Source organism: Galeopterus variegatus, unplaced genomic scaffold (genome assembly GCF_000696425.1).
Source record: "Galeopterus variegatus unplaced genomic scaffold, G_variegatus-3.0.2 Scaffold138, whole genome shotgun sequence".
NCBI classification, from domain to species: Eukaryota; Metazoa; Chordata; class Mammalia; order Dermoptera; family Cynocephalidae; genus Galeopterus; species Galeopterus variegatus.
In genome coordinates this window covers 378,463-389,526 of record NW_007726249.1, presented here as the reverse complement: position 1 = coordinate 389,526, position 11,064 = coordinate 378,463, and the positions used below count along the sequence as shown (strand labels likewise).

Sequence of the window (11,064 nt, the reverse complement as noted above, 5' to 3'; positions counted from 1 at the left end):
AAAAAAAAAAGTTTTAGGGCCAGCCCGTGGCTCACTTGGGAGAGTGCGGTGCTGATAACACCAAGGCCGCGGGTTCGGATCCCATATAGGGATGGCCGGTTCGCTCACTAGCTGAGCGTGGTGCTGACAACACCAAGTCAAGGGTTAAGATCCCCTTACCGGTCATCTTTTTAAAAAAAAAAAAAGTTTTAAACATATTTTTAAAAACAACCCCATAAATATGTATGATCAATACATTTCAATAAATAAATAAATATTTGAGATGTGGTAACATATGAGCATCTTTATTAATAGATTAAATATTGGGATCCAGTGGCAGGTTAGATAACTACCATAATATCAAAGTAGTGATAAACATGGGGCCGGCCCGTGGTTCACTCGGGAGAGTGCGGTGCTGATAACACCAAGGCCACGGGTTCGGATCCTATATAGGGATGGCCGGTTAGTTCACTGGCTGAGCGTGGTGCTGACAACACCAAGCCAAGGGTTAAGATCCCCTTACCGGTCATCTTTAAAAAAAAAAAAAAAAGTTTTAAACATATTTTTAAAAACAACCCCATAAATATGTATGATCAATACATTTCAATAAATAAATAAATATTTGAGATGTGGTAACATATGAGCATCTTTATTAATAGATTAAATATTGGGATCCAGTGGCAGGTCAGATAACTACCATAATATCAAAGTAGTGATAAACATGGGGCCGGCCCGTGGCTCACTCGGTAGAGTGCGGTGCTGATAACACCAAGGCCGCGGGTTCGGATCCCATATAGGGATGGCCGGTTCGCTCACTGGCTGAGCGTGGTGCTGACAACACCAAGTCAAGGGTTGAGATCCCCTTACCGGTCATCTTTTAAAAAAAAAAAAAAAAAAAGTAGTGATAAACATATACAATATTTCAAGATATCTGCAACAATTGTGATGTGTCATGAACACATCTGTGATTTCTATTTGTGACAGTGACACAAATGCCTAAATTAATAATGGAAGGAAATGCTCAATTTCAGTTAGAGGTTAATGAGAATAAAAATGTTTTTCTGATCCAAGTTCACAGACCCCCTGATATCTGTCCATGGAGCCCCAAAGCACATTCGTTCATACACAGTCATTTACTTAGTGAGACTTCCCAACTATTACGAAGTTGGAAGATGTTATTAGACCCATTTTACAGGTGGGAACATGGAGTATAAAATCTTCACTCACTCGTTGGAGGCCACACAATCGTAATGACAGAGCTGGGAATGGAACTCGGGTTCCCAACTCCCAGCCCGGTGCTCAAAGTCTCAACGTTGTTTTCTGAAGGAAGCCACAGGCTTTCTCAAGAGCTCGCCCACCCTCTGTTTTGTCCTCTCCCAGGACACCCGATGAGCAGTCACAGTGACTTCTGGCACTTGTGGGCATCCGGGAGCTGGGGTTTACAGTGCTGCCCTTCAGTGTAGCAGAGGCAGTAATTCACCTGCCACCTGGAGGGTGCAGATCCTGCAGAGTCACCGCCTAAGCACCATTAGTGACCTCCGTTTGACCTTTGGCATGTCATTTTCTTTTTTCACTAGGGTTCAATTTCTTCTCTGTAAAATGGGGTGACAAATTATTCTCCTTTGGTTTTCAGGGAAGCTTAAAAGATTGGCTGAAATCATGTCAGTGATCAGGGGAGAAGAAGGGATGTCCATGAGAGGAATTATCACCTCTAATATTGTCGTTGCCAAGAATTAGGGCCAGAGCTTACCCCTTGCCCTTGGAGGTCAATGACGTGGGTAAATAACCCCAAACTCTCTAAACTTGTTGCCCACTTTCTTTCCTTCACAGATTCTGCACTCCAGACAAACACGTGTTACTGTTCCCTTGCATCCCTAGACTTTCCCCACTCTGGGCATTTACTCACACTGTTTCCACTGCCCGGGTGGTCCCTCGCATGTCTTAGCCTCGGCAACACCCATCATCCTCCAGGTTCCAGCTCAGAGGATTCACCTTCCTCCAGGAAGCCCTCCCTGACCTTCCAGGAAGGTTAGATGCACCAGCCCCATGCTCCGCAGCCCTGATTGCAGTATGTTTGTCTGGTTTCTTACCTGTCTGTCTCTCCTTCAGACCGCATTCCATGAGCCCACAGGGACAGCGTCTGTGTTGTTCCCCTCTGTGTTCCAGTCCAAAAGATTACTAAAGGGGAGCTGGTCATATAGGGGGGCTGAGATCCCCACATCAGATTCGTGAGCTTGGAGGTAAGTATAGTCTACCAGATGTCCCACCTGTGTCTTCAGAGGCTGCACAAGAGGATTCCTGTATGAAAAAGGCACAATGTGCCTGCCCAGCAGAAATGGATGCTGCTTCTGGACAAAGAGGCAAGTGGCTATTTCCAAAATGTGTCCACTAGTCCTTGGGTTGGTAGTGGGAGCATCTAGTTTTGGAGCTGGACAGACAGGAACACATCCAAGCCTCCACCAGTTGTGTGATTTTGGTTTAGTGACTTACAGGCTCAGAGCCTCACTTTCCTCATCTGTAAAATGGGAATGGAACTTACCTGGCAGGGTAACTGGAGACTTGTACTTTGCTGCCATGCATCTATTCCCCCTCTTTCTCCATAAGAGTACCCAAACTTTCCTTTGAGAAACCGCCCCCCTCCTCTTATAATCTGTTCGGTGGTTTGAGATTGAGTCCATCCACAGCTTTGAGGAGATGGTCTGATTGGCCTAACCTAGCTCACATGTCCCTTTCACCCTGGCCTCGATGATTGGCTCAGGGACGGGCTGTCCAATCACAGGTGAGCCTCAGCACTTTTGGGAGGAATGCTGGGACCTGTACTCTACTGGGCTTGATGCTCGGAGGGCATTGATAGAGTTGGGATGTGTTGTCCCCCCAAAACTCATGTGGAGATCTGATCCCCAATGTGGCAGTACTGGAAGCTGTTTGAGTCATGGGGACGGATCCCTCATGAATGGATTAATGCTCTTCCTGGGTGGTGGGGGTAGTGAGTCAGTTCTCTCTCGATTAGTTCCCGCGAGAGAGCTGGTTGTTTAAAAGACCCTGGCACCTCTCCGCCCTGCACAGAGGATTCCTGTATGAAAAAGGCACAATGTGCCTGCCCAGCAGAAATCGATGCTGCTTCTGGACAAAGAGGCAAGTGGCTATTTCCAAAATGTGTCCACTAGTCCTTGGGTTGGTAGTGGGAGCATCTAGTTTTGGAGCTGGACAGACAGGAACACATCCAAGCCTCCACCAGTTGTGTGATTTTGGTTTAGTGACTTACAGGCTCAGAGCCTCACTTTCCTCATCTGTAAAATGGGAATGGATCTTACCTGGCAGGGTAACTGGAGACTTGTACTTTGCTGCCATGCATCTATTCCCCCTCTTTCTCCATAAGAGTACCCAAACTTTCCTTTGAGAAACTGCCCCCCTCCTCTTATAATCTGTTCGGTGGTTTGAGATTGAGTCCATCCACAGCTTTGAGGAGATGGTCTGATTGGCCTAACCTAGCTCACATGTCCCTTTCACCCTGGCCTCGATGATTGGCTCAGGGACGGGCTGTCCAATCACAGGTGAGCCTCAGCACTTTTGGGAGGAATGCTGGGACCTGTACTCTACTGGGCTTGATGCTCGGAGGGCATTGATAGAGTTGGGATGTGTTGTCCCCCCAAAACTCATGTGGAGATCTGATCCCCAATGTGGCAGTACTGGAAGCTGTTTGAGTCATGGGGACGGATCCCTCATGAATGGATTAATGCTCTTCCTGGGTGGTGGGGGTAGTGAGTCAGTTCTCTCTCGATTAGTTCCCGCGAGAGAGCTGGTTGTTTAAAAGACCCTGGCACCTCCTCTCTCTCTCTCTCTTGCTTCCTCTCGCCATGTGATCTGCTTGTACCCGACGGCTGCCTGCCACTTTCTGCCATGAGTAGAAGCAGCCTGAGGTCCATACCAGATGCAGCTGCCCCAGAATCATGAGCCAAATAAACCTCTTTTCTTTATAAATTACCCAGTCTCAGGTATTCTGTTATAGCAACCCAAAAACAGACTAATACAGGCATCAAGCTTGTGAAAACTATGGCCATTTTCGTCACCACAACTAGGATGGAAGCCAATCTACAGCAAGCAGAGCTAAGAGACGCAAGCTGCTGAAGTCACTTGAGTCCTGGGTCAAGCCATTCCCGAAGCTCCTGCTGGACTCTACTGTTAGGTGAACCAAAACTCCTTTTGTTTAAGCCACCTATAATTAAGTTTTCTGTCATTTGCAAAAGTCCTCATTGAGACATATGGATTAAATGACATAATAGGGGGCTGGCCAGTTAGCTCAGTTGGTTAGAGCACAGCCTTATAACAACAAGGTCACAGGTTTGGATCCCCAGACCTGTCAGCTGCCAAAAAAAAAAACCTCACAAATAAGTGACATTATATATATATATATAAAATTCAACAAGTATTACTTGAACAGCCACCCTGTGCCAAGCATTGTGCTAGTGTCTGGCCACCCAGATTTAAAAAACAGATAGAGCCACTGCCTTCACGGAACTCGAGCTACATGTTCATCAACTGTAACCTTCCCCCTTTGTCATCCCAAGGGCCAAGTACATGGCCTGCTAGAAGATTCTCAGTGAACATTCACTGAGTTGAATGATTTATGTGAAGCTTCCCAGGAACAGGAGCGGCAGGCTGTGTGTGTGGGCGGCCTGCTCAGGGCGAGGCTGTTTGCTCATCTGTCGCCCAGCAGCTACCACCTTTCTGCAGAGGGCGACTGCCCCATTGCCAGACCCCTAGCCAGACTGTAGGAGCTCAGGCCACTGCCACTTAGTAGGGAGATCCCCAAAAACACGTCCCCGAAGTGCAGGGTGTCTTTTCTTAAAGTTGTTAAAGTCAAGCAGCCTTCTGAGAATCTGGAAAAAAAAAAAAAGCAATAGAACCTCTCCCCAGGAAAAAGAAAGTACACACATTTTCTACTTCCGAGGGGCTCACAGGTTCCTTAAGCCGGTTACTCCTGAGCAAGAAAAGCTCTAAGGTGTGTTCTTCATCTGAGATCAGATGCATCTCTGCATTGCTGGTTCGTTGTCACCCCTGAAGTGTCCCCTTTCTCTGCAGGAAGGATATGCCTGTCTCAGTCCATTCTGGCTATATAATAGAGTACCATGATCTGGGTGGCTTGTGAACAGCAGAAATTTGCTTCTCACAGTTCTGGAGGTGGAGGCTGGAATTCCAAGATCAGGGTACCAGCCTGGCAGGGTTCCGGTGAGGCCCCTCTTCTGAGCTGCAAACTACTATCTTGATGTTGTGTCCTCATGTGGTGGAAAGAGGGCAAGAGAGCTTTCTGGGGTCTTTTATTTTTATTTATTTATTTATTTTTGGTGGCTGGCTGGTATGGGGATCTGAACCCTTGACCTTAGTGTTATGAGTACTTCTAACCAACTGAGCCAACTGGCCAGCTCTCTGGTGTCCCCTTTATAAAGCCAGTAATCCCATTCATGAGGGCTCTATCCTGATGACCTAATCACCTCCCAAAGGCCCCACCTCCTAACACCATCACATTGGGGATGAGGATTTTAACAGTCCACAACAATGCCCATGGGAGAATCTTCCGGAGGAGCCACTGGCTTCATGGCTGGTGCCTCAGCCTGGGTCCCACCTGAAAGCAGAATCTGAGGCAAGGGTGTGCAGGGAAGTGATCCCAGAGAGCAGGAGTGGGAGCCTGGGGGAGTGTAGGACGGGCATAGAGGGAAAACCAAATCAAGAGCACCTTATGGCGACGGGAGCAGGATCCTGCTGGGGCTTTCTGAGCTGTACAGAATGTGCTTTGGAACTGTCCACCCAACGGATAGAAGAGGAGAGCACTTGTCTGCTGGTGCCATTCCCCATGGGTGATTCAGGGTGGCCCCAAGTAGTGCTTCAGGATTACATGTGCACTTAGTGCAGAGCAGCTTCCAGAAGGTGAGAGAGAATGGCTGAAGCCAGGTGCTGTGGGGCACTCACCCTCACAAGGACGGCAGGAAGCAAAGGTGGTCGAGGATGTGACGCAGGCGCAGGAGGCGGGCATGCAGGTAGGTTTTCTGGGAGGTAACACGTTTCCACCAACTTTTCAACTGTTGGGAAGTACTGGGAGTATGTGGTTAAACTTCCCCACCAGATCACAGGCCATGAAGAAGCAACTTGAGACAGCCTCTTTGTGTGCACAGCCTGAAAGGCAGGGGAGAAAGCTCCTCCCCGTGCAATGACCGGACTGTGCAGAGGGCTGGCGCCCCCACCAGATCACAGGCCATGAAGAAGCAACTTGAGACAGCCTCTTTGTGTGCACAGCCGGAAAGGCAGGGGAGAAAGCTCCTCCCCGTGCAATGACCGGACTGTGCAGAGGGCTGGCGCCCGGCCCGCTCCCACAGAGGTCTGCCCCTCTCTGCCAGGGGAGCCGAATTGGAAGCACTGCAGAGGTTCACAGCAGACACTGAGCCAAACCACTGAAGCCAGCAACGAGCACTGTGGGGACTGGGAGAGAGCTTGAGCCTGCATCAAGGCTGAGTTTGCATCCCAGCCCAGAACTCCATAGCTACCTGGCCTTGGACAGATTATTCACATACAGGTTCCTTATCTCTCAAACTAGGATCCTAACCCCCAGCAACCTCCTCCCCCCATAGGGCCATGTTGATGTAAAATACCTAACACCTACGATGAGTGCTTAAATGAGAGCTAGAATTCACAAATACTCATTTCATTCGATAGGTAAGTATTTCTCAGGCACCAGGTACACAGGTTCATTTCCCCATTTACAGGAGCCCATGACATGCCCAGTTCCAAGTTCATGCGGAGTGGGTGGGAGCCAGGAAAGGAAGCCCTTTTCTAACAGTTTCCAGCTTAATGGAACCACTGAAGGGCATGTTGCACTGTAAACAACACACAACTGCACCCCACGAGGCTCCCTGAAACAGGCCAGCCCAGGGTTGGAAGGAGACAGCATGTCTGAGCTCTGCACTATCCACAGCAGGAGAGGGAAGCACGTGGACTGAAGCAACTGAGAAACCGGGGCCACCACCATTCAAGCCGACACACTTGTGACTCTCTCCTAGCCATCTGTTGTGGGCCAGACATTCGGCTCCTTGACAAGCAGACCAGACTTCCTGGTGAGTCATGCCACTTCAAATGCTGTCTGCAAACCCAGGGAAACAGCCAAAGCACTGAGGATCACGGCCCCCCAGGGTGGGCTGCCATGCCCAGCAGTCTCTGGTCCCTGGACTGGACAGCTCTCTTCTCCTCCCCACAAAGGGGAGACATCTGATCCTGGCTTCAGTGAACCTCCAGCAGAAGGCCTACTTGGGGACTTTTCCAGCTGCCCAAGCCTATGGCCTGCAAAAGCCAGGGCAGGTGAACCCAGGCTCTTTAGGGTAGGGAGGGGGAAAGGGTACCGTAGCAGGGAAGGGAAAGGGGCCATGCTAGAAACCTTCAACCAACCCACTCAGCCAGCCACCCAGCAAACCCCCCAGGTCAGCAGAAACGTGGCCCCAACACACCTTCTGAGTTGACTCCTTTGAAGAGGGGAAGACATGGGAAAGAACCACTGTCTTCACAGTGGGACCAGGTGGTGTGTCCTGCTTCAGACATTATCCGAAAATCTAGTGATGGGGAAGATGTGATGAACGTTCAGAGGTTTAAACTACACACAAACCAGTCATGGAAGTTTGAAAGATATTTATTTAAAAACAGAAAAAGACTTTGGTATTTCAAAACCTAACAATCACCAATCACTAGAAAGTTAAACACCTCCCCCAAAGCCCCAAAGTACAAAACCACAGATCTCCACAGGGTCATAAGAAAGAGCAAACTTGGGGATGACAGCATGACCTGCACCCTCCACACAGGCACTTCAGCTGCCCTGGGGGCCCAGGCCTGGCCACAGGACCGTGCAGGGTCTCCAAATGCCACTGAGGCCTCTTAGATTGAATGTCACCATCAAGACTCACTACCTAAAGTGGATGCGAAAGCCATCCAGCAGAATCTCAACAAAAATAAATTAAAAATTCATTCAAGAAAGAACACATTAAATTAGGAAAAGAACACAATTTTTCCTAGACAAGAGTCTTCAAAAGAGGGTCTATTTCCTGGGACAGAAGACAGGGGAAAGTGGAAGGAGTGAGTTCAATGTCAAGTATTTTCCATTTAGGTTCATTTTATTGAGTGGAAAGCTTACAAAAAGTCCACGGGCCCCTCCCCTCCCCACTGCCCGCGTGGCTCTCCTTCCTTCCAATGCAGACCCTCAGGTATCCACACATGCTTCCGCGTGGCTGGTTTCCCCCAACAAGGCACAAAGGGTGGGTGCTTCCGAAGGATCCCTCATTCGTAGCAGCGGGACATTCAGCACTGGGTGTCTTGTGCAAACCATGGCTGAAAGCAGGACTGTTGGTTCACTCAGACACTGGGATCTTCCTGTTCAATTCACAAAACAAGTGATTACTGTTCACTGCCAACTCCTGTGGCCAGCTAGACACGTCAAGGGAAGCTGGCTATGGAGACAAAGCCAGTGGCACCCACTCAGGCTCTGACCCAGCCCTGCAAATAGCTGCTGGCCCAGGATCATGCTGTGCTACCATGAACTTGGGAGTCTATGGGCTCCTGGGACTGATGTGGAGGGTTCACTGAGCTCTGCTCTGGCATGGCCCAGCTTGAGCTCCAGTAAATGAGTGACATGGGTCAGTAACCCATAAAGGTGGTTTGGCCTGTGTCCCCGACTGTGTGGGGAACCAAGTGTGCATGCCATAGCAAGAGCAGAGAAGCCACCAAGGTGCGGGGGAAAGCAACCCCCCCTGTCAACAGAGACAGCAAAACCCACGCAATGCAAATTTAGCACCCGTTCCATCACAGCAGTCGAGAGGGCTAACTGGGGGAGGCTTCTGCACATTTCTTTCTGATCTGACTTTCAATTTGTTCTTCAAGCTCCAGGAACTCAGACCTGCCTGCCACCCCTCTCCCGCTCCTTTGGGTCATGTACTGTTTCCTTTTCCAAGTCCTGGCCTTGGGCCAGAAAGTAGAAACCAGAAGCCACAAAGCTTCTCTGCGGATGTGATGGGACCTTTCTCCTGAGTGGGATCCAGGGTCTTTGACTAGCTGGGATCACAGAGCCAGAGCCTGAGGCTAATGTCCCTCTCTATTGTCACTACAGTTTGACAAGGGACATAAGAGAAGAGAAGAGAAGGCAGGGGGAGAGAAGGGGAGGAATGGGTAGGGGTGGAGGGATGAGGGAGGACAGGTGGGGAAGGAGAGAGAAGGGGAAAAGCTCAGCTCCTTCTGAAGCACTTTCTTCTATGACTGCTGACAAGGGACTCCCTTTTCATCTCCTCCTGAGAAATCCCGTCAGAGAGAAAGCTCAGAAGGCTGGCTAGCAGGACAGAGCAGGCAGCTTCGTCCCGCAACACCAGCACTGACCACCAAGATACAACCCAGATGACAGTCCCATAGCAAGTGGGGACAAAATCACAGCTTCCTGGGGGCGAAGATGTTTCAGGAAACAGGAGGGGAATGATACTGTCCTGGTGTCCTGGGCTGACAAGATGACCACCTCAGACTGAGGCCTAAAGGGAGGGAGTGACCTCTGAACACAATAAACAGGCCCTCACGGGGAGGCTGGGGGTCCCACCCGCAGTTCAGATAGAGGCTTCCAGTCCTTCTAGGGGTCTGCTGCGGTTATTTGTAAATGCTGAGATTTACGGAGGTGCTGTCTGGGGAAGCTGTGGACTCATCTATGCACACAGCCTTCCCTTCCTTGTGCTCCCCCCTTGGAGGTCACTTCCTGACATCCTCTCCACACACACTTGCTCCCCTCTCTCTGGTGTTGAGAGCTGAGGGCATCGGCTTGGACGGCCACCCTACCCCTCCAGGCCTTGCTACTCTCGCCGGGCCAGCCCCATCCTAGAGCCAGGACTGAGAGCAAGGCCGCAGGCCCATACCTTACTCCTGAAGAGGGGCTTGGCTCCGGGCCCACAGTACTCGTTGTAGATGAGCTTGAAGAGGAAGAGGTGGAAGAGGGTGATGAGGGAGGCCACACTGAACCAGAAGAGGAAAGGCAGCCCGGGGTCTTGCTGGGCCATGTGCTCATCGTGGGCCAGGATGGCCTTGAGGTGCAGCGTGTGCCGCAGGTCCTGCAGGTGCATAAGGTCGGTGGAGATGTACAGCAGCGGTGTGATGGGCTGCGTCACCATGACCGAGAAGGTGTGGCCCTCGGGCGCCGAGGTCAGCTCCACGGGTTCATCCATGCAGCCCGCCTCGCAGGCGTAGATCTTGACAGGCTGGCCGCGGGACTCCATGGACACATGCAGGTAGGGCTTGCCTTCAGCATCCGCAAGCACGGCCAGGTTGATGTGGTCGTTCTTGTAGCGGATGCCGTGCAGCGCATAGCTGTTGTGCAGTACATCGGGGTCAGCCTGGAACTGGAGGTGGTTCTCTGTGAACTGCAAACCCCCGAAGCTAAGCACCATGCCCTGCAAGATGCCTGGAGCACCCACCTTCACCAGCCCCTTGCAGCCACGCTTCTGGAGGGTCAGCTTCCACAGGTCAGAGAGCTGCAGGATCTGCTGGACGGAGGACAGCTGCCCCGGCCAGAGATTCTCAGCGTGCATGGTGGCATGGCCACTGAAGCAGTGATCTTCGTAGTTGAGAGTTGACTCCATCTGGTCTCGCTCCCTGTGGCTCAGGGAAGGGCTGAGCAGTGGGGCTGGTGAGCAGGAGAGCATGTAGTACAGCGTCAAGTTCACAGTCAGGCCAGATGGTGTGTGGGCATCCGTGATCTTCTTCATTTCCACTCCTGTAACACCACAAAGGTTGGAGGTAAAGAGGGAAGGCACAGCCAGGAGGCAAGGTCGTGAAACAAAGATTAAGAGCAGCAGAGGAGTGAAATTTTAGGCCCTCAGGATGAAGACAGCGGTTCCAGTGTCCTTCAAGTATGGGAAAAAGTCATGCCTGCCTTATTTATGTAACCAACTTGAGCCTGTGGGCCTGAAACCTAAAGTCCCATTAAAAGGCAGTGGGGTGGGCTGGCTGATTAGCTCAGTTGGTTTGAGCGTGGTGCTGATAACACCAAGGTCAAGGGTTCGATCCCTATACCAGCCAGTC

General features: G+C 50.7%; 1 protein-coding gene and 1 non-coding gene across 2 annotated transcripts in view; one reads left to right on the top strand and one right to left on the bottom strand.

The window, feature by feature from the left end:
• Window positions 1-7,635: 7,635 nt before the first annotated feature.
• Window positions 7,636-11,064, bottom strand: part of KIAA2013 (KIAA2013 ortholog) — a gene marked incomplete at its 5' end in the record, with an annotated part of 6,954 nt that continues 3,525 nt past the window's right edge. Inside the window, 2 exons of the mRNA XM_008589896.1 lie at window positions 7,636-8,385; window positions 9,903-10,756. Of these exons, the coding sequence (XP_008588118.1) occupies window positions 8,368-8,385; window positions 9,903-10,756 (872 nt within the window). The remainder of the gene's footprint in view (window positions 8,386-9,902; window positions 10,757-11,064) is intronic.
• On the top strand, window positions 10,988-11,061 carry TRNAI-GAU. Its single transcript has one exon. It is a non-coding gene; the product is annotated as a tRNA-Ile (tRNA).